The sequence below is a fragment of the Epinephelus lanceolatus genome, chromosome 17 (genome assembly GCF_041903045.1).
Source record: "Epinephelus lanceolatus isolate andai-2023 chromosome 17, ASM4190304v1, whole genome shotgun sequence".
Classification (NCBI taxonomy): Eukaryota; Metazoa; Chordata; class Actinopteri; order Perciformes; family Serranidae; genus Epinephelus; species Epinephelus lanceolatus.
Genome location: NC_135750.1, coordinates 26,079,761 through 26,102,737, shown reverse-complemented (window position 1 = coordinate 26,102,737; position 22,977 = coordinate 26,079,761). Strand labels below are relative to the sequence as shown.

The window sequence follows — 22,977 nt, the reverse complement described above, 5'->3', positions numbered from 1 at the left end:
TGAGCGATGTGGGAAAATGTAGAAGGAAGCCTTCAAACTGAATGTTATATGTGTGTATTCTTTGGTTGGAAATAACATTTAGAGGGAAAGGGAAGTTAAAAAAAAAAAAAAAAAGATTTCCCCGCGCGCTAAGGGAAGTCGTGTTGACACCACGTGACGTCCATGTTACAGTAATCACGCTTGTCATTGGTGGAGGCTCGTGTCCACTCCCACAACATCCGTGGGCGTCTTTCCCGCGAACGGGATGCGCTCGCGCGGTGAGGCTGTGTAGCTCGGTGCTAGGCGCTGCATGGAGGCTCAGGACAGTGTCGTTAGGATTATCTCACTAGTGCAGTAAAAACACAACATGGCGAAGCAAAGCTCCCTCTTCAACTTTTTCACAAAGTCTCCGCCGCCGGTGTCCAAGCCGAAGCCCAGTCCCTCTCCGGCCGAGGCGGACCTGCCGTCCTCCGTACAGAAGTCCAGCTCCTCTCCGAAAGAAGAAGCTAAACAGACACAGCAGCAACAACCAGCCAAGGCCAACAAAGTTAAAGCGAAAACTAACGACAAGTCTGTGAAAGGAGGGTTCAGCAAACTATTTGGCGACAAGGCCGCAACAACCAAACAAAGGTGAGTTAGCTGTGAGCATGTTGGGAGCAGGGTAATTACTGGAGACACGTTTTGCTGCGTGTTTCATCTCTGCTAAGGATTGTGTGCAAGGCCCCGGAAAGATGCAGCTGCATGGTGCTTGTGTTAACGTTACTCGACGCATGAAAGCTGCATGTTCATTTGCTACAGCCTCTTTGTTGTTATGTAACAGGTGAAGTTGGGGTTACCATCATGCTGGAAACTTTAACTTTATTCTGAATCACAGGTGACTTTGTCAAACCAGTGAAAATGCATCCAGCTCAACAACAGTAACGTACATGCTATAGAGAATAAATGCGAAATGTACCAATGACTGTTACTTTGTGTAGTTAGACGTTGAGGACTGTCTGAAGTTAGAGCAACATGAGCTAATGGGGAGGTGGTTATTGGCTTTGTGAACTCGTGGCGTGGCAGTCCCTCTGCTCTGCTCGTAAAATCACGTGTGTAGTTTTCAAAAATGTCAGCAATATAGTTCAGGATTTGATATCATTGTGGTCCTTGATGCAAACATTGCAATGATGCAGGAGCCTAGGTAACATTATACTTCAACATCACACAAGATAAATTCCATTCATCCATTCATTTTCAACTGCTTATATGAAGCTGGGCTGCGGAGGCAGCAGGCTGAGCAAAGCAGTCCAGACGTCCCTCTCCCCAGTAACGCTTTCCAGCTCCTCCTGGGGAACCCAGAGGTGTTCCCAGGCCAGGCACGATATGTATTCCTTCCAGCATGTTCTGGGTTGGCCCTGGGGCCTCCTACTAGTTGGATGTGCCCGGAACACCTCTAACTGGAGGCATCCTATTCATATGCCCAAACCACCTCACCTGACCCCTTGTGACGCGATGGAGCAGCAGGCTCTACTCCGAGATACTTGAACTCCCTCGCTTGGGGCAGTAGCTATCTCCCAACCCGAAGGGGGCAATCCACCATTTTCCCTCTCCAAGAATCGCCACCTTAACGTGGTGGAGGGGTTTGTGTGTCCCTGTGATCCTGGGAGCTGTGTTGTCCAGGGCTAATAGCCCCTGGTAGGGTCTCCCAAGGCAAAGTGGTCCCAGGGGAGGGGCCAGACTAAGAGCGGTTCAAGAAGACCACGATGAAATGGCACATTTGGGGACAGTGTACCTCACCAGGTATGGGGACACTGGGTCGTGGGGCCCGATCGGGCTCAGCCTGAATGAATAACATGGAGCCACCCTGTGGGCCCACTGCCTGCAGGGGCGTGGACCTGGGCGTGCTGACACCTGGTGTCACAGACTGGGTAAAGTTAAATTGTGGTGCTTTAATTGACAAAGAAATGTGTGACAGAAAATGTTAAATATAAAATATGCAACTCCATGAAAAAGAAATAGGACTGCCTTTATAAATTCTCTGGCATACACATTATTTAGTCAATTTAGTCAAAATGTAAAAATATTAAAAGGACAGTGTCTGTTAACTTTTACTTGAAGATGTAATTCAGTTTCATGAATGGTTGATACTCAATATGTTGTACTACAGTAGCTTTTCAGAGCTGCGGTATATCAGTTTGACACAATCTGACTTTAGATGCCATGGGGGAGCAGCTGTAGTTTTACACGTAACGACTGTTTTTCCTTCCTTCAGCAGCAACACATGCCCATTCAGTGCTGGCACCCTTGTGTGGGCAAAACTGGAGGGACACCCCTGGTGGCCATGCATGGTAGTACCCCAACCTCTGACTGGACAGCAGATGAGGGGCCGTGGTCGGGACCAACGTATACATGTCCATTTCTTTGATGAACCTGCTACCAGAGGATGGGTCAGCACCAAATATATCCGAGAGTACCAAGGTTGGCTTCAATTCGTCTCTTAATTAATGACAATAATAATCTTAAAGCTGTGTCTATAATGTGCTTTGTCCTGCCAGCAAGCTACATGACAGTATTTACTATAGTTGGATGAGTTGTCTCATTTGAACTATTTTGCAGGCTCTGACAGCAGTGATGCTAAAACAGGAGGAGTGTTCTTCAGCGGCAAACCCATAATCCGTCGTGCAATGGAGCTCGCTGATGGAGTGATGTTTGACAGCCCTGAGAAAAGATTAAAGATGCCTATCTGTATGGATCCGTCTGATGAGGAAGAGGATGACGATGAAGAAGAAATGGAGGTGAAAGTGTGATTATAATTGATTGCTATGTAGATAATGTGGATATAAAAGTCTGTATTTCACTATAGCTAATAACAATGTCATTCTAATGTCTCTTTCTCATCATTAGTAAAACAGAGTGTTTGATATATCTAATCAGGCCAGTGGGGCAGGTTACACGTTTTTATTTTTAAATGTCCTCCTTTGTGTGTGTTTCAGGTTGACAAGTCAACAGTGACTGATGAAGAGGTCAGTGATGAGGAAGAACAGAAAAACGAGAAAGTGAAGTCGCCCAAGGTTGGTCGACGTTCATCCCGTGCTTCAACAGAAAAGGGAAATAAGGCCAAGCGTCGTCGCATAATTGTGGCCTCAGACAGCGATGGCTCAGATGAGGAATTCAAACCAGAACAAGCTGCCTCCAGCAGTGAGGATGAGGAGGAAGCAGCAACTGTGAGCAGTGAAGAGGAGGAAGAGGAGAGCCCCGAAGAGTCAGAAGTAGACAGCCCCGTCAAGCCTGCGAAGCGCAAACGTCCTGCAGAAAAGCCTGCTCCTGCAAAAGCCAAGATACTTTCTGCCCCCTCGAACACACCAAAACGAGCTCCAGCAGCTGTTGCGCTCGACACAAAGTCCCGTTTGTCAGCCTTCTCTGCCCCAGAGAGCTTTGAGAGTCAGACAAACGGATCAGGCGCCAGTGGAGGTGCAACAATTTGGGACCACGAGAAGCTGGAGTGGTTGCAGGATGGCAAGAGGAAAGACCGCCGGAGGCGGCGACAGACAGAGGATGACTATGATCCCACCACATTGTATGTGCCAGAAGACTTTCTAAACAGAGTCACTCCGGGTATGCGTCGGTGGTGGCAGCTCAAATCTGAGATGTTTGACACAGTCATTTTCTACAAGGTGGGGAAGTTTTATGAGTTGTATCACATGGATGCTGTGGTCGGAGTCAACGAGATGGGACTAACGTTCATGAAGGGGACCTGGGCACACTCGGGCTTCCCAGAGATTGGCTTTGGACGTTTTTCAGATGTACTGGTCCAGAAAGGCTACAAGGTGGCACGTGTGGAGCAGACGGAGACCCCAGAGATGATGGAAGCACGCTGTAAGACCATGGCTAAGCCCACAAAGTTTGACCGTGTGGTACGAAGAGAAGTGTGCCGCATTATCACACGTGGTACCCAAACCTACAGTGTACTGGACGGTGCGCCCTCTGAGAGTCAGAGTAAGTTCCTGCTGAGCTTAAAGGAAAAGGCTGAAGAAGAAAGCTCTGGCCGTTGCCGTACATATGGAGTCTGCTTTGTAGATACGTCTGTGGGTTATTTTCACGTTGGTCAGTTCCCAGACGATCGTCACTGCTCACGTCTGCGTACCCTGATCGCACACTTTGCCCCTGCTGAAGTGCTGTTTGAAAAGGGAAACCCATCTGTTGAAACACGCAAAATACTCAAAGCCTCTCTGTCCTCCGCTCTGCAGGAAGGACTTAATGCAGGCACCCAGTTCTGGGATGCTCAGAAGACTCTGAAAACCCTCTCAGAAGAAGATTACTTCAGAGAGGCTGCTGGTAAGGACAAGGATACAGGGAATGACATCCTTCCTGCTCTTATAAAAAAGATGACCTCTGAGAGTGACTCACTGTGCCTTACTCCTAAAGAGGGCTATGAGCTGGCTCTGTCAGCACTGGGTGGATGTATTTTCTACCTGAAGAAATGTCTGGTGGACCAGGAGCTGCTCTCTTTGGCCAACTTTGAAGAATATGTCCCTGTTGATGTTGAGCTGGAGAAAGCAGCTGGACCTGCCAGTTTCTTTGCAAAGACCCGTCAGCGGATGGTTCTTGATGGAGTGACTCTGGCAAACTTAGAAATCTTTCAGAATGGGTGCGGAGGAACAGAAGGGACACTGCTGGAGCGTTTGGACACCTGCTGTACCCCGTTTGGCAAGAGGCTGTTGAAGCAGTGGCTCTGTGCTCCTCTGTGTAACCCCACATCCATCAAGGACAGACTGGACGCAGTGGATGAACTGATGGGAGCTCAGGCCCAGGCTACTGAAGTCTCAGACCTGCTGAAGAAACTCCCAGATTTGGAGCGTCTCCTGAGTAAAATCCACAGCATTGGCACTCCGCTGAAGAGCCAGGATCACCCTGACAGCAGAGCCGTTCTCTATGAGGAGGTCACCTACAGCAAGCGCAAGATAGCAGACTTCCTTTCAGCACTGGAAGGGTTCAAAACTATGCAGGAGATCATCAGTGTCCTTGCTCCAGTTTCAGGGGAATCTCAATCCACATTGCTCCGTCAAGTCACCAGTCTGAAAGGCGAAAAGGATGGCCTCTTCCCCGACCTCTCTGCTGAACTCAAGCGCTGGGATACAGCCTTTGACCACCAGAAAGCTCGCACCACTGGTGTCATCACCCCCAAAGCTGGCTTTGACCCAGACTTCGACCAGGCTCTGACTGGAATCAAGAACTGCGAGCGAGAGCTGCAGGATTACCTGGACAGACAGAAGAAGAGACTCGGCTGTAAAAACATGTCCTACTGGGGAACTGGGCGAAACCGCTACCAGATGGAGGTGCCCGACAGCGTCTCCGAGAGGAATATTCCCGAGGAGTACGAGGTGAAGTCGACAAAGAAAGGCTGGAAGCGGTACGTGACTAAAGAGACGGAGAGGCTGTTCTCAGAGCTGCAAGGATTTGAGGAGAAGAGAGACGCTGCGCTGAAAGACTGCATGAGGAGGCTCTTCTACAACTTTGACAAGAACTACAAAGACTGGAAGACTGGTGTGGAGTGCATGGCAGTGATTGGTAATTACAGTCTTTTTATTCTTGTTAATCAGCAGTTAGTTTTTTCTCAGAAACATGACCGCAATTTACCCCATGGGGACGAGACGAACAGCGCCTTGTTCTTTGTACTGCAGGAATTTAAAGGCATCACGTGACAAATTTCTGCATTACCATTACCGGCAAAGTATCTCTGTGTAAATTCCTTTTTTTTTTTTTTTTAAATTGCTCTCAGTGTACTTGCACAGAAACAGACACAACAGCCAGGAACAAAAACAACAAAGCTCAACAAATAAAAATCAAGACTAGTCAGAACTATTATGTACACAATTCTGATTCTGAAATTCATAAAGTGATTGCTGCGTTTAAATTACTGCAGTACAAAACATCAGGTTTTCATCGCATCCCCACTGTGCAATTTCCTTTTATGTTTCTGGAAAAAAACTTGCTGCTGTTTTGGGCTTGTGAAGATGAGTTTGCATCACAGGTGTCTGCCCTGAATACATTTCCTGCAGCTGCTACAGATATACCTCCATAATTTGTATTTAAGATGATGATGTTGTGCCGGTCTGAGTGCTCGCTGTAATCTTGCCGTCACTGAGTAATTATTCCATTATTCCACTCGGCTAAGTTGACACTCATTAGTTTGTTTTTCATTGTTATGGAAATTAAGTAGTGGTGTTTGCTCCTGACAGAGGCAGAGATAATTGCATAGTTTATTACTGATCTGTGGTACAGTAAGATAATGTGCTTATAATGTGTTTTCCTACCACTGGGCCATCACTGAGCTGCAGATTATGCTTGGTTTTACTTGTTTGTTTAGTGTTAAGAGCTTAGCTGCAGAATCACCCCATAAAATGATAAAGATAAAAGATAAAATATTAAAAACGCAGGTAGGTAGTTCTCTCTTTTTTAGGTCAAAAGGCCAACTGGATTAGCGCTAAATCCTCAACTGTGAATTGTTTTCAGATGTGCTGCTGGCCCTGTCACGCTACAGTCAGGGTGGAGATGGACCGATGACCAGGCCACAGGTGGTGCTGCCCGAAAGCGATGACCAAGTAGCGCCCTTCCTTGACCTCACTGGATCCCGCCACCCCTGTGTCACCAAGACCTTTTTTGGTGATGACTTCATACCTAATGATGTCTACATTGGCTGCCCTGGTGGCAGTGAAACTGATGAAGAAAAGCAGCATGCCTCTTGTGTCCTCGTCACAGGGCCAAACATGGGTGGAAAGTCTACCCTCATGAGACAGGTGGGTCACTTTATGTAACAAATATTTTATTGTTTCCTCCATGTGTGTAAGACTACAAAACCTTAACAGTGATAGACAGGAAGTAATCTGAATTTCACATTCACTTGGACCATGCGGGTCTGTTTGAAGTCTCTGTTGGCCCATATTGAGACACTGTGCTGCTCCTTTTGTACAGTGTGGACTTGTGATCATCCTCGCTCAGCTGGGTTGCTATGTTCCTGCCGAGAGCCTGCGCTTCACACCAGTTGACAGAGTCTTCACTCGGCTGGGAGCCTCAGATCGCATCATGGCTGGTAATGTTATGAACTCCTGTCATGTAGCTCATATGGGACGATGTCTTAAGCTCTCACTTCAGGGGCTAAGCATGTGTTACAAATATGTCTTCTTTAGGGGAGAGTACCTTCTTTGTGGAGCTAAGTGAAACTGCCAGCATCCTGCACCACGCCACTAAACACTCGCTCGTGCTCCTGGATGAATTAGGTACGTCTTTGTTGCTAATTATGCCTTATTCAGCGGTGAACATTACAGGCAGGCTCCACAGCACTGTTTTGTTCTTGTGGTGTATTTAGAGTCTAACCATTCAGCTGTGACCTGTTTGCAGGAAGGGGCACAGCCACATATGATGGCACAGCGATTGCCAGTGCTGTTGTGAAGGAGCTTGCTGAGAAGATCTGCTGTCGCACCCTCTTCTCCACACATTACCACTCCCTGGTGGAGGACTACGCCAAAAGCCCTGCTGTGCGCTTGGGCCACATGGTGAGTACAGCAACGCTAAATACACCAAGTACTGTACTGCAGGGCAAACAGCTTGGGAATGTTAAAATGTAAACAGATTGATCATGTTGACAAATGTTTCCAGAAATGGTTGATTGTTTGTTTTACGTAATATGCAGTGGAGCCATAGTCAGATCTAAGAAATTGGTATTGGGGCCAATCAAGGCATTTAATCCGATCCTTTGTTTTAATGTGAGCCGTCACACCCAGTTTTCATGCACAGCAATGCGGAGTGTAGCTGTCGTCAACTCTCCGCACTGTGGCTCTCCTCCACTTCACTGAGCTCGAGTGTGTGTGTGTGCGCGCGCGTTTGTATAAACGACTGCAAACTTTTATTTATATTATATATTAGAGTTATATGCAGTCATTTCATTTTAGCTCATTCTTAGTCTTGCATTTTGCTGCCATCTATGGCGCCTAGTGTTGTTTCACCGCTCCCCTGCTTGAAGGAAAGACAGAGAGCGGTGCAGAGCTTAGAACAACCACACTCATCACACCACTGCAAGGGCAACAAAAGCCCTGTGAGCAAAAAGCCAGTAAGAATAATATATTAATGTTGCCTAATCCACACAAGATGTAGCCTATAGACAACAAATAAACACTCAGTGGAAAATAGTTCCTCCTGGGAGGCTAACTCAGACACAGGCTGCACTGAGGCAACTAACACTGGAGAATACTCTTAGAGGGAGAAGACAATTACCTCGACAGCGACAAGGCCAAAAAGATTTTACGAGACTTTGTTATTTTGCAGCTGTATTATCTAGGAAAATACAAGTATCGGATCGGGACTCAGTATCTGCAGATATTCAATATTACATGACTCACATTGGGATCGGGGGCAAAAAAACAAAACAAAAAAAAACATCCTTATATACAGTTGTGTAGTCCATTTTCTGATTGTAAAACTTTGGGGCAGGGAATTTACCTATCAAGTCACATTTCTTGGTTTCATATAGAGCCTGGGAGGTTTTTAGTATATTATTTCATACAAATGAGCTTAGCTCTCTTAAAAGTCAATAAACCATATCTTGGTGTAGTCTCATAGAGCACATAATGTGTGTGTGCGTGTGTGTTAAATAGGAAAAAGCCAAAATATATCCAGCAATTAAAATGATTCTGAAACATGTGCTCTGGTTTTAAGTATAATGTCCCTGCTTTCTCCCCCCTAGGCGTGCATGGTGGAGAATGAATGCGAGGATCCAAGTCAGGAGACCATCACATTCCTCTACAAGTTCATCTCCGGTGCTTGCCCCAAGAGTTACGGCTTCAACGCCGCTCGACTCGCCAGCCTGCCAGAGGAGGTCATTCAGTCGGGACACAGGAAGGCCAGAGAGTTTGAGAGGAGCACCATCAGCCTCAGACTCTTCAAGTATGCATTAGTATTTGGGTTTAAATATTCTGTAGCTACTGCAATGACATCCATAGTAAGGGTTTCACTTGGTATTGGGAAATGCTAAAGCGTAGTTGTGACTTTTTCCCCCTTTTCTCGTCTTGCAGGAAGCTGTGTCAGTTCGCTGAAGACTCTACCCTGGGCAACACACACTTTGCTTCACTTGTTCAGATGCTCAACACCCTGTAGTTTTGAAAACATGCTTTGTTGTTGCTGAATCAGTTTCTCTCAGCACTTGAAAAAACACTACTGTAATGATCTAATAAAGTTTATTTTTAAAAAATGACAATGTTTCATCTAGGAAATTAAACCCTTTTAATTCACGCTAGCGCCTACATAACGGTTATTGAATACTTCACAATATATTAAGTCTAGATGTTATGATACATGCATACATTTCAGTCTGTATGAGAACCCACAATCACCAGTACACATGAATGGGGAGGAGAGGGACGAGGGGGGGCAATGAAACCATATAGTGCTGTGTATAGATACTTGTCTCAGCTTCAGTAGAGTAAAAGCCTTTTAAATTCTCCAGCAACATTGGCAAACAAGGGGGAAAACACATCAAAATTAGCTGTGCTTTCACAAGACTTGTCTCTTTTCCTTGGACCTATAGTGAAAAATGAAGTCTGTCAGCTAAAGAAAATATCTCAACAGGCCAGGAAGCAGCATTTGTGCCTGTCGTTCAAGACAACCATTGATTCTGAGGGCAAGATGTAGATTATACAATCTACTGTGAAGTTAATGTACCACAGACGGTACAAGCATCCAAATGTCCTTGGATGATTTCCTAACAGATGCATTATAATGCCCTGACCCCAGACAGCAATGTGTTTTTATTTGGTACGTAAAGAAGAGGCTGCATCTTAATTACAATATCAAGGGGATATCTGGCTAAACAAACTACACCCCCTATATTATTATACAACTGCAGCCTGGAGTAAAAAAATGCTTGATCTTGCCCCGTGTCTCTTCTCCTGTAAATTGGGTCCTGCACAAAAGACCAACACAAACAGAATAAACATAAAATATGCATAGATTATGTAAAACGGACTGAAATATCACAACAGTTAATCTCACTTACGAAGACAAACACTTATGATGCTACTCCAAACAGAAAGAAAGCTACACAAGTCTGGTGAAAGCACATTTCAGCATCTATTGTTCGGTATTGCAAATGTAAAACGAGTCAACATTGCTGGAGAAAATGTTTAGTGTTTTTTCCTCTCTTTTCTCTGATCTCTTTCACAGAAAGAAGTTAGATACTGCGACATGTATAATTACAGCAATTCTAGGGTATAATAACCAAAAAAAAATGAACACATTTAATAAAATAAAGACATTCAAGTACAGTAAGATTTTTGCATGAAAATACAAAACTACACAAAAAGCATTAAAATCAAATCTCAACAGTTGTCTTGAGGAAAAAAAAAAAAAAAGCTGAAGTGCTAGGTCATTTTTCCCGTACGTATCATACGAGCACGTCGATTGCCCAGTGATGGAAGCATTGTTGTATTTGGGGCCTTTTCGCCTCTGTGTGAGAAAAGTTGTGCCTCTTCTGACTGAGCGTCTGTCCGCGATGGGTCTGTACATGACTGCAGTATTTCGTTCTTCCGCTTCTTAAAAAAAAAAGCAGGTGAGCCTCGGTGGCTTTTTGTCCGTCTCTCACCAGCTCCACTTGCTCGACCAAAACCAACACACCCACAAACCCTGAGTCAGCTGCTCTTCTGCTCGCTCCCACTGATGTCATCTTTTTTTTTTTTGTCAAAGAATTGAAGAAAAAGAAAAAGCGAGGCATCCATAATCAGACTTTTTTTTCTCTAAATGTCTCCTTTTAGCATATTTATGTCCAAGTCTTTTTTTTTTTTAAGTCACTGTATATGCTCTGTATTTTAGTTTGGATCTCCTCCACTGCACATTTTAAAGTGTCTCGTGTCCATTACTGCTGAAGCGCAAAGGGACCTCGGGTCTCAGGCTCAGTTGTGCTGCAGTGTATTGGACTCTATAGGAGGAGCTGAGTCATACAGTGTGTCTGTGTCATGAGTCGGCTCTCCAGCTAACGTGCAAGGATTTGACAGTGTCCCCGCACCACAGTCACAGAAGAATCTGCAGGAGGAGAAATCATTTAGTTAAACTCCATTAAGGCATAAAGAAAAAAGCCCAATATATACATAAACAATCCTCTTTTTGTACACATTTATAGGACTGACCTATCATGTCTGATGAACTCCACGTCATGTCCTTGGTGACACTTCTTGATGCAGTTCACACAGATGGCGTTGCGGTCTGTTGTGTTACAGGTGTGACACCTGCGGGAACCCAAATTGTGCGTGTTAACAACAACAACAAAACAGACAAACTGTTGACCTGCGAGTCATCTTGATTGCGAGCATAAACACAAATTACCTGTAAAAATCGTGCATTGGGTAGCTGGTGTAACTTGAAATCTTGTACAGGCACTGACCTCTGCTCACAGCCTTTTCAATGGCATCTTGATTGTTCATTATTTTATTATCTGGAGAAGGGAAAAAAAACAAACTGGTAAGCTTACAGGTCACTTACATTTTTGAATGAATGTGTCAAATCTGTGTGTCAGAGAGAGTACCTTTCATAGTGACATTGACCCCAGATGCAAGAAACAATCCCCCAAAGCGATTGTTGAAGATCTGATTGCCCTCTAGGGTCGCTGTGGCATGATTGGTGATCTCAATACCTAGTAGTAAAAAAAGACAGCTCATATTACAGATGCTCCTAGCTCCAATTAGTTAGGCATACTGTACCTCTTGTTTGTTTATACACACACATATTAGTTAAGACGTTTAAATAACAGATTACAGCCTGTTACCTGCTGCGAAGCCGTCAAATATCCTGTTTTTTCGCAGTACGGGGTGGCTGTTGGTGCTAATGAGGACTCCTGCTTGGGCGTTTCTGAAGATGTCATTTTCCTCTAACAAACCTGCGGACAGAAAACAGCCACAAACCGCTGACATGAAAATTAAACTGCACAAACGTCTTACATCTCTTCCCCAACTGGACACGATGCAAATGAACAAACAAGCCAACATCAGGTTGTTCTGTTTTTCCCACTGAAGATGTCCTAACCTGCTGTGCATCAGTGAACAGGCTAAGTGACGTGAGTTGCTTGAAAAAAACAAACAAACAAAAAACACTCGCCTTGGTTTTACACCTCCAACCTATTTCCAGAGCATGAGCAAGCTGCTCGCTAGGCTCAGTAGGCTCCCCGACTGTCATAGCTGATAGTGTATCTGGATAATTTTTCGTGCTCCATTTGCTAGAGTTCGCTTGCTCACAGAATGTCAGGAAGAGCTTAGAGATATTAAGTGTGCTACTAGAATTATTTGTGAGGATTATGTCAATCTATCAAACTACATGAGGTTGCATTTCCATAGACAATAAACACACACTCTAGCCAGCATAATGTCAGACAGCTCTGCATTTCTGAGGCTTAAAGGGGACCTATTATGCTCATTTTCAGGTTCATACTTGTATCTGAAATGCTCCGCTTTAGTGCCTGTCTCTATGCCCCCCTGCTGAAAAAGTCTGATCTGATTGGTCAGTGTTTCCAGGTTTTCTGTATCTGTACTCTTAACATCTCTGCACCTCCATTTCAGCCAGGGAGTGACTGACATGGACTGTAGTGGCACTTTTTTGTACTGTGAAAAATCCCTAATAAAAGCCTCTAAACCAAATCTTTACTAATGGACATGTTCCAGCGAGAATATGATCCGAAACCTGGGAAAAGTTAAAAACACCGGCAACCAAGATCACGTTTCCCTGATGTTAGCATGTGGCTCCATGTAACAGTGTACACTAGGTCATGTCAACACTTGCAGTAGCATAATGACCATATAAAAAAATCTGCCATGTGCTAACGTCAGCTTCTCTATTCGCACAGGTTTTTGCTCACTGGGATTACTTTTACATATGTGAAACATTGGCCTCTTTAAATTGGTAATCCAATGTTGCTATAACAGAAAATAAGTACACCATAATAAGTTCCCATTAAAGGTTCCCTATGGAGTTTCAACCTCTAGTCGCACTTTGAAACTGTTTTTCTCAAGGATACACAATGAGTTTTTGTGGGAAACACTCAATGTAAACATCATTTTTGTTTGCTTACAAGAGAACTCCACAGGGCCCCTTTAATGAAGCTGGTAATTATCCCCTAATTTCCATGCAATAAATAAATTACCTCTTCCTCCGTTGAATATACAGATCCCGCCGTCTCTCCCGTCATGGATCTTATTCCTCCGCAGAGTGGGGTTGCTGTCCGTCTTGATCCACACTCCTGCCATGGCATTGTCAAAGATCTCATTGTCTTCGATGAAGCCTAAGCCTAAAAAACCCCACACATATTCATGTTTCATTATTAGGGCAACAAGGGAACTGTTTGTCACATTCATCAAACTGTTTATCAGCAACAGCCACAGAGGCCACTGACTCTGTCAGGTGTCAACAAGTAAATCGATTTAATCCCGACAGAAAGCAACCTCTTGGGGGGAAGAGATGATCTGCGCTCTGGAGAAAAATCAAACAGAAAAGATTTTTCTGCTTCCTACCTGAGTTGTAAACCAAAATGCCTCCATTCTGGCCTCCCCAGATCTTGTTCCGCCTGATTTTGGGATTGCTGCCAGTCCTGTCAAAAACAGCACACACACTACAGCTGATCCACTGCTTCACTAATGCTGAAGGCATTTCCTTCCCCATTTTAAGATCAGGACAAGTCAGACTTTATTCAGACATTTATCTATTATCAGTCTATCCAAACTTGCACAAAACACAATGAGACTAATTTTGTGTCACTGTCATGAAGGATTGAGGTGAATATTCCCACAAACCTAATTTGAACTCCAGAGTACATGTGATTGTAGATGTCATTGTCTTCCAGAACGCCATGGCCGTTGTCATAGAAGTAGACCCCAACCTGTTCAAATGACAGAAAATGTATAAGCTCTCATTTATTCTTGGTATTAAAATGTATTTTATAAATTTGTTTCAATGTGACGAAGCTACCAACATGAAAAAAATTAAGTAAAATAACAATTATACAACAGTAAGCCAGTCCCATATTGCACTGTGACATCATAAGTATGAAATAAGCACACCAGTGTCACTACATCCCACCAGATAACGGTGTACATCTTTAGTTTGTCACTTTACATTTATTCCTCACCATTAAACTTGTAACCAGTCTGTAATCGTACCTGCTTCCCGCTGTGTATCCTGTTCCTCCTCAGCACTGGCGTACTGCCCGTTGTCACCCACACTCCTGCCAGCGTGTTGCTGTACACTTCGTTCTCCTCGATTACGCCTTGTCCTTTTTCATGCTGCGTGATACAAAACCACCATACATCACTGGCATATCTCTGAATTACAGCATAAGAAAGCTGAGGATGTGAAAATGATCCAAGATGTAGGACTATGAAAGAGGGGGAAAAGACACTGCTGGTGTAACTTCATGGGTTTATATTTACCACATAAATGCCGCCATGCTGGCCATCGTGGATCTTGTTGTGTCTCACAATAGGGCAGCTGTTCGTCCTGATCTGGATTCCCGCCAGGGCGTTGCCGTAGATGTCGTTCCCTTCAATGAGGCCTCGGCCATCACCGAAAATATAAACGCCACCTTGGTTGCCGTTAAAAATGGCGTTACCCCTGTATTTGGAAAAAAGAAACAACTCATTTTAATTTGTGCTTAATTTGATTCCTTTTAGATGACACTTTCAAATTAGTATTGAATCTTTGAAAGCCTGGCCACACTGACCTTATTGTGGGGTCGCTGTTAGAGGTGATCCACACCCCAGCAAAGTTATTTGCATAGATCTTATTTTCGATGAACTGGCCGCGGCCCTTTTCGTGCACGTAGATGCCCCCCGTCTGCCCATGATGGATCTCACAACGAACCACTGTTGGATTGGCGTATGCCTTCACCTCAAAGCCGGCTATACGGTTCCTATGGATGTTACAGCTCTCAAAGTAACCCTTGAAAGCGACAGAGAAACAACATTACTGTGTGTTTCATCAATTTTGTGTAACCGAGCCTTTACACAGTAACACTGCACTGCAGAGACAGCACACAATCCAAACACAGGTGTATCATACCATGCCGTGGTCGAATGTGAAAACGCCGACATCTCTGCCATGGTGGATGTGATTCCGTCTGATGATTGGGTTGCCATGGTTTTTAACCCAGATTCCAGCCAGAGCGTTATTTGAGATCTCATTGTCTTCATATATGCCCTGAACAGAGAACAGTGTTGCATTCATTTACGGCTTTAAAAATGTTTGTGTCCATGTTACACTTTTACTTTGTCATACTATTATTTTAACCTCACATGTAAAAAGCCAGACTAGTTTCATTCACAGAGACAAAGATGTGCTCTGCTGCCATTGTTAAATTCACTACTTGTGAAGATAAAATACCAACTGTACAATAAAATACATGCTGAGATATGTCTTTAAGTCTTAATGTAGTAGGTGTGTATTACCTGTGCATGGTCAGTGATGTAAAGACCAACATTTTCACAGTCGCTAATGTTGCAGTGCTTGATCGTGGGACAAGCACCCTGACCGCTGACACAGACAGCTGACCCCACTGAAACAATCAGAACAGACATGTATTAGTGCACCGACATCCAGGCCAAACTAAACTGTGTTATGGATAAGCTCAGTTTCAGCTCAAACATATCCAGTGGTCAGAATATGAATTCTAGTCTATCAACATCAAGTAGAGTAGTGATTCCCGACAGTCGTGTCCTGTGATCCCTTCTAATGAAGGAATGTCTACTTGCAACCTCTTGCATTAATGTATGAAGCATAACTTTGATTTTCTCCTTCTTACATATTCTATTAATAATCTCACCATCCCTCACATTTATCTTGTGACCGCTTTGAAGATTTGGAGCCACTGAAGTAGATCAGAGGAGCAGCGGACTTACCTGTGCACGTGCTGCGTATGATGCAGTGATCGATGATGGGGCTGCAGTTGACTGTAATCTCCAAGCAGTGGTGTGCATTGTGGTGCTGGGCGGATTTATCGTCAGGATTGAACTGCAGCAGAGAGAAAAAAATCTGAAACTAACAATTGCTTTCATATGAACAATTTAGGACAGTATTGTATGTGTAGACTTATAAACCAAACAAAAAAAATAAAGAAAAGGTCATCTCACCCTGATGGTCATGTATCCAACGTAAGCATCTTCTGAGCCTTCCATAAATACAAATGTCGAGTCTCTGGTGTTCTCAATGATGACTTTCTCTGCTACTTTTCCAGGAGCTGCAACACAATCAGAAATGTTAAAGGGGAACACCACCTGAATTAAGAACTCCAATATGTTATTTCAATGGCCTACGAAAATCCAATCACTACTTGTGAACATGAGCTACCCTCTGTCAAAGCCAGAAAGCAGAGAAGTCTCGAACTTGTGATGTCATCAGTTAGACAGTGAATAGGAGCCTGATTTTGTGCACCCACAGGATGTCTGTATACCCAAATGAGCTTTATTCTATTGTAGTGTTCTCAGCTCTGAACAGAAAATGCACCCATATACTCAGATCACTCCTCTGGGTGCTCTAAGTGTCATCTACAACATCATTCCTGATGCATTGTCTCTGGAGCAGCTCCTGACTTTTTACTTGATGACATCACAAATTAGAGTTTTAGTAGTAGGATTTGTGAGAGTTGTTAATGCTTACTAATATTTTTGGACTGTCTTAGACCACAGAAGTAACATGTATGAATTTTGAAAAATGGGCTCAACTGCTCTAAAAAGCTGGAGTGTGGGACTTTACGTCTCCCCCCTTTGGCAGTTAAGAGTAATTACACAAACATGGTCAACATGAACATATGACTTATGCATTCAGGTGAGCTCGGCGCATCTCCCCTGCCACCATGAGCGCTTTTCTAAGTCTTTTTTGACTGTAATCCTTTCTCTGAATGCAGAGTTTCTTTTTTTCATCTGGAGCATCCACTCCTGAAACTTTTCAAGGATGCTTCTTGGGGTTTTCTGCAATCCTCCTAGCTGATGCTCCGTCGTTATGGTCTCTTCCTTCTTCCTGCCTGCTTTCACTCTGGCTGGTTGATGTAAATAGCATCACTTCCTCTACCCCAGCACAGGAAAGTCGCTACAGACACCACAATTACAGTATACTGCGATAAGCAGAGAACGTTCCCTGGTGTAATCAGCATTATGTGGAACTCGGATGTTCATTTATATGTTAGTCCTACACTGCGGCTGTAAATTAGAGACTACACAAATCCACAATGAAACTGTAACCAAAACTTCACACAAACACACATACCAGCTCCGATCATTGTGATAGGCGACTCGATGTAGATCCATTCATCTGTGTAAATACCAGAGTGGACGAATATCAGGCCGTCAAAGTGAGGCTCCTGACCCCCTCCGAGAGCATCCTCAATGGTGTCGTAGTACTAGAGGGAACATCACAAGTCAGGTGAATGACTGGGGCATAAAAGAGAAAACAAAAAATCTTAAAAATGTTGTGAACAATTTACTCACAAACATGTTGTCTCTCCCTTTGTATCTGGCAGGATTACTGTAGAAGTGTTCTGCAAAGCCTGGCTTCACATGTGCGCCTTTATACTGTAAAGAAAATATGATTATTCACACTTCAGTACAGAACAATTCATAATGAATAACTTGAGACATGACATTGCACTAACATTGCATTTGGACAAGATGGGGGAAATCATCCACAGGAAAAATGCCTGAGACAGTTTTGTCCACAGAAAACAATCCTAAAGGTCAATATATCGCAAAGGAATACAATTTAAAAACATAGCTCTCCTCTATCCCCTGCATACTGAATGTCATCATTGTGGCCTGTGGTGCTGCCCTTTCACATGACATTAGCTGTCTGTACACGGGAGGATTTAAAGTCGCACTGAAGCAACTTTTGGCAACAAAAATATCAAAAAAGATTAAAGGAAAGCAGCGGGACTAATTTATGTCTCCTGAACACTCCCCATTTAAAGTTAGTCAAGTACTGTATCATAATTTGCTGTATGGAGAAGCAACTTGTGCTTAATGGTTCCACCCCCACAACTTTCCAACTGACTTTCAGATCAGTCGGTTTCATTATTATTTAGTTCTATGTATTTTCAAAATGTGATATTATCATGGCCTTATTTATTTAGAGTGGAAGCTCTGGAAACTGCATTTGACTCTTCTAGTGTACTATATCAAACATAAAGGCAATAATAGTGTCTGTAAGCCGTAAGCCAGTGAGTTATTTGTTTGTTATGGAGACAAATACATAAGGCAAGGCTATAAGCTGGTGATTTCGTGAATCAGTAAGCCCACACAAGGTTCCATACCAGCTGCTGAAAACTCTCCTTCCACGGGTTTGGCTGCTCATATTCCTCTGGGTTTATCTGGTAGAACTTCCCTGCCTCGGGGTGCATCATGGGTCGTGTGTATTCAAACACTTCCATGTACAGCCTCTTCCTGAAATGCAAGATAGAAGTCAATAGCCAGCATTATTTTGTTTCTGATCAGGGCAAGCAAAATGCAGATTTCCTTCTTAATTCAGCTTTCAAATGTGTGCAACTACTTTAAATTAGATGCAAGGGCAAACTAAAGGCACTATCAAATCAAAATAAATTGAACAAGTAGCTATGGGACTGTAACTGCCCTCAAACCATTTATTAAACACACACACAAATGAGCATGACCAAAAGCACAGGGTATTGGTCAAGAGGAAAGGTTCCCGACAGCAATAAGTCTCACCAGAGAATGGGGTCATTGGCCAGCTCGCTAAATCGCTTGCACACACATGCTGCACGGCACAGGTCCTGCTCCAACAGGTACGAGAAGATCTTTAGTACCACCTCATCTGGAAGCTTCTCCTGCAAATACTGCTCTGCTGGAGCTGCTGGGAGGAGGACAACCATGGAATTAGAATAAAATATTTTCAAAGGAGAGGGTTTTGGGTGGAGTTAGACAACCACAGCCATACTAGCATATTTATAGCAAGATCACAGGAGGATAAAAAAAAAAACTCTCTTATGTCTTATAAGCGACACATTTCTGCAGAAATGTTTAAGACTCCTTTGAAACATTTAGGCACGTAATGATCCTAATTGCCCTATTATCATCCTAATGGATTGTGCTTGTGTTTTTGTTTATCATGTTCATCATCATGAACAAAAAATAAAGGTGCTATTTGTGTGGATTTTTGCATCTAACTCAAAAATAAGAAACGAAGATTAAACAAAAAGATGTATTGTGTAAAATAAGAAAAAGGTCATACTTGCTACGAGGAAGTCATTTTGCTTTTACAACAGATCATGTGGAGCTACTGTACGCCCAACACAAGGCAGTGTGACCATTCACTTGGACACCACAAAGCCATGTTTGATGAATGGAAAGCCAGAACCAAATGCCATCTAACAAGGCAAAAATCTATTTTGGATTGCTTTGGCAAGAGCTGCACCGTGTGAGAAAGTCTCTGAACACCACAAATAACAGACTCTATAATTTCCGCTTTGTGAAACTCATGGTGCTACTTCATGTCTTAACCAACGAGGCTTCTAAAGAGATCATCTGAACTCTTGAGAGGTTGATATTATTACACATCTACTTTTTCTAGGCTGCAATCCCAGAAGTTGACATTAAGTGAAAGATAAACCTGGACTGAGGGTGGACACAGAATAAAAGTGCCATGTTGCTGATGTGCTGCAGCTGCAAACAACTGTGTCATGAACATACATACAAACCACATTACACAAACAGAATCTAGGCAATACACAGACCTCTCATTGTGAAACTGAAAGTGAAACAACATTTTATAATTTGCAAAAATTACAAAAAAAAAAATAAAAAAAATAATCATACAGCAACGTGACACTTTGTATGATGCATAACTGCCCACTGCTAACGAACAAAAATGACTAACTACATTTTGCCTTGATTCACTATTTGATGAGTCAACACACTGCTGTTTTTGTACTTAAGGAGAAGTATTTAATCCTTAAACCGACCACTCACAACCTGTCAGAAACACAACAGTGCATGCACTTATGAGGAAGACACACATCCAGTCACATCTAACACAATGTGTTCCTAATTACCTGGTAAATCTTGACACTTTCCTGAAACTCTGGGGCGCTTAGGTCGATGTCCAAAGTTTTCTGTGGTTGAAGTGGAAGCACCCTGTGGATTGCAGAAAAGTCAGTGGAGACATTTAAACATCAGTCAAATCAAATCAGCATTCTCTTTGAGGGATTTGTACTATCTTTAAAGAAGTCCTGGTATACGTACCTCCATGTTTGTCTTTGTCGGACACACTGTTCTCTTGGGTAGAGACTTTCTTCTAAGTTGGTAGGGACTATTCTGAGCTCCTGGACCGGATTCTTCTGCGACCATATCTGCAGGAACGTCCTCATCTGCAAATGGTGGAAGAGAGGGAAAATGATTACTTGCAATGCTATTAATCAAAGCAATCCAAAACACAGTATGATATGCAACAGAAGGAAATACAGAAGAGACATGTTTTGACGTGTCATCAACAACATATACACATGATATAACATTTCAAATATACTTATTAAAGAAAGTGAGTCGGTAACTGGATACTCCTGAGGTACCATTCATTAGTAAGCACTATGAGTATTTACTTGATCAGGTCTTTGACATATATTTAAGCAATCAGCATTTTGTCTACCATATATTATTAGATTTTGAGTTTTCAAACATAAATACACAATATTCTGTGACAACATATTAGCAGAAGCAATTGCCCTTAACACTATTGATCAACAGGTCACAGGACAAAACCAAGAAAAAACAAAAGCAAGTTTGTTCATTACCTGCTCTGTGTGCTACACATTGATTACATCCCCTATCAAGAGTGGATTCAATCAACAGAAAAACAAAACAACCCCAGCATCAGTCCTGAGCTAAACCAGACATCTATTTATAAGGCTATTCACCACAGCGTGATGAGTTGATAGCTACCCCAGATGGGAGATGCAAACTCTATCTTCTTGTTGCTCTGGTTGCAAGGATGACTCTCCCCGGCTACTAGGCCAGTAACCACTACAAACACTGTCTGTGCAACAAACTGGGCCGGTTCAAGCAACTTCTCTGTAGTTATAAACTGGGATCATTTATAGGTTGTCCTGCCTTGTTTGATTAAAATAAACACATTTGAGTCTGAGGGTGTATATCAATGTCACAGCAAATACACACTGTGCAATAAACACTGTAAGATGCCGAATGGGCAAAGATGCCATTGTCAATCTGTTACCAACCACACTATTATTAATTCATTAGATGTCACTTTAAAATGACAGCTGAGCTATGCTGCAGACATCTGGACGGAGGGAAATATGTGCCATGGCAGGTCATTGATGAATAAATGAATTGGGACCAGGAGACGCTCTCAAGAAAACAGATAAATCACTGTTAGGATAAACAAGACAGGTCATTCTCAAGTAGATTGTTTGGGCAACATTATCATTATCATTACCTTGGTCTTTTTATGTTTACAATCACTGTTGTGAGAGACAACGAGACTCAACCGTCTGCTGCTGACTGGCTGATTGCCATTCAGTTGGTGAGGTGAGATCAAACATCATCCAACATGCCAGTGGTCCACTTTATAACGCTGCATCACATTTAACAATCAACCATTAATTTAAGTGATCTGTGCCCGCCAGATTTCAGCTATGGGAACTATGATTACAAGGCACCCCTTGCTAATGTTTACTTTGACATATCGTCATCAATATCCGTTTATAGTACACCGCCTGCTGTCACACCGCGTTACGGTAACAGTTAGATACAAAACAAATAAAATGTGACTGAATTGTAACAGTGACGTTGTTACATTAATGACAAGCATTATATTCACGCACTGACTTTTCAACGTTGCAAAATCTGTGACGGCTGTGGCTTTCTTTCTGAAAACGCCAGGACGCAGATAGCTAGCCAAACATGCTAATAATAACAGCTATGTTAGCACAGGCTACGTTCAGTTAGCATGCTACGACAACTGGCGAAACCACTTTGTGTACCCTTCCCTGCATTTGTCACCCATGAACCAAGCTAACCATTGTCTTTCGCTTGTCATTTTCAACACTAATGTAACGTTAGCTGCTCAGAAAAACAAAATTCAGCAGAAACATGAGGTCAGACGAGCAAAAGACAGACCGACTCGGGGCAAAATTTAGGCAAAAACAAAGCGCGGCCTGAATGCTAGGTACAAACACAAAAGCCTCGGTGTTTCCTGGCTGCACTGAGACCCGTTGAGACTGCTCTTAGCTCCCCTGTGTCTTACTGCAACAAACACCGCTGTCCTAATGCACGCATTACACATAGACATACACGACACACACATCTGTCCAAACATACAGTTTGGCTCCAAAGCTAGCTGTTTGACAAGCCGTTCCGCGATGCTAACGCTAGCTTAGCTAACATTACCTCTTTCCTGGTGGTTCCTGTCCGGCTGCACCGGGCGCGGCCTCGAGACTCGCCTAGGTCTTCTGCTAACGTTACTTGCTCTGACGGAGTTCATTTGGGGTGTTGTTAATCTTGAAGAAATGTCGAAGCCTTCACAGCAGAAGAGGCGTCTCTGAGCACATCATCTATGTCTTTTTCTTCAGCATTGCACGATCTGCCATCTTTAGCCGTGGCACCTGAAAAAACGTCTCGGCTGAGTGTTATTCCCTTTCCTCTGCGCTGGTGTTACGTCCGGCCCCGATCTACTGTAGCAGGAGGAGCCATAACAGACAGGCACAGTCCGTCAGGCCTCGGTCACATCACATGGGAGGAACTCTCGTCGTCACGTCGCCTTCCCCTTCCACGGCGGTCTATTCAACAGTGATTGCATCTACTTTGTGAGCTCAACCATTCAAGCATCCATCAGAGCAGTCTGCCTCACCATCAGCCTACACACTGGAGCTGAGTGCACTCACTGGGCCTATACTAATCCTGATAAATGGAGGTAGGTGCCTTGCTCAAGGGCACATTGACAGTCTACTGCTTGCATTGGAAGAAAAACATGCAC

General features: G+C 43.4%; 2 protein-coding genes across 5 annotated transcripts; one reads left to right on the top strand and one right to left on the bottom strand.

Moving 5' to 3' along the window:
• The first annotated feature begins 218 nt into the window (after positions 1 to 218).
• On the top strand, positions 219 to 9,205 carry msh6 (mutS homolog 6 (E. coli)). Of its 2 annotated transcripts, none has more exons than XM_033612703.2 (10): positions 219 to 609; positions 2,234 to 2,436; positions 2,575 to 2,753; positions 2,952 to 5,526; positions 6,472 to 6,755; positions 6,931 to 7,048; positions 7,146 to 7,235; positions 7,357 to 7,511; positions 8,699 to 8,898; positions 9,027 to 9,205. In XM_033612703.2, exons 1-10 carry the CDS (start codon positions 347 to 349, stop codon positions 9,106 to 9,108), a joined length of 4,149 nt encoding a protein of 1,382 aa, XP_033468594.2. In that variant the 5' UTR covers positions 219 to 346; the 3' UTR covers positions 9,109 to 9,205. The 2 variants fall into 2 exon arrangements, with proteins under 2 accessions (XP_033468594.2, XP_033468593.2); XM_033612702.2 differs by having other exon boundaries at positions 2,231 to 2,436.
• Positions 9,175 to 22,672, bottom strand: fbxo11a (F-box protein 11a). 3 transcript variants are annotated; one of them, XM_033612705.2, is made up of 22 exons: positions 22,392 to 22,672; positions 20,229 to 20,353; positions 20,039 to 20,120; positions 18,696 to 18,837; positions 18,284 to 18,413; positions 17,466 to 17,549; positions 17,245 to 17,377; positions 16,113 to 16,219; positions 15,882 to 15,993; positions 15,432 to 15,538; positions 15,046 to 15,183; positions 14,708 to 14,925; positions 14,418 to 14,598; positions 14,148 to 14,270; positions 13,782 to 13,867; positions 13,503 to 13,579; positions 13,136 to 13,279; positions 11,768 to 11,878; positions 11,528 to 11,635; positions 11,329 to 11,437; positions 11,133 to 11,231; positions 9,175 to 11,028 (listed from the first exon to the last, which is right to left on the bottom strand). In XM_033612705.2, exons 1-22 carry the CDS (start codon positions 22,483 to 22,485, stop codon positions 10,899 to 10,901), a joined length of 2,640 nt encoding a protein of 879 aa, XP_033468596.1. In that variant the 5' UTR covers positions 22,486 to 22,672; the 3' UTR covers positions 9,175 to 10,898. The 3 variants fall into 3 exon arrangements, 2 of the variants coding, with proteins under 2 accessions (XP_033468596.1, XP_033468595.1); XM_033612704.2 differs by having other exon boundaries at positions 18,696 to 18,840; positions 22,392 to 22,669; XR_013487930.1 differs by having other exon boundaries at positions 10,813 to 11,028; positions 11,387 to 11,437; positions 18,696 to 18,840; positions 22,392 to 22,669.
• Between the last annotated feature and the right edge of the window lie 305 nt (positions 22,673 to 22,977).

Excerpts from the sequence above, each read along its gene's own strand:
- fbxo11a (XM_033612704.2), bottom strand. The coding sequence starts at position 22,485 with ATGAACTCCGTCAGAGCAAGTAACGTTAGCAGAAGACCTAGGCGAGTC. Across the intron at positions 16,220-17,244 it reads TATCACAATGATCGGAGCTG|CTCCTGGAAAAGTAGCAGAG; the intron begins GTATGTGTGTTT and ends ATTGTGTTGCAG. Across the intron at positions 15,539-15,881 it reads CATACGCAGCACGTGCACAG|TGGGGTCAGCTGTCTGTGTC; the intron begins GTAAGTCCGCTG and ends TGATTGTTTCAG.
- msh6 (XM_033612702.2), top strand. The coding sequence starts at position 347 with ATGGCGAAGCAAAGCTCCCTCTTCAACTTTTTCACAAAGTCTCCGCCG. Across the intron at positions 5,527-6,471 it reads GGAGTGCATGGCAGTGATTG|ATGTGCTGCTGGCCCTGTCA; the intron begins GTAATTACAGTC and ends AATTGTTTTCAG. Across the intron at positions 7,236-7,356 it reads CGTGCTCCTGGATGAATTAG|GAAGGGGCACAGCCACATAT; the intron begins GTACGTCTTTGT and ends ACCTGTTTGCAG.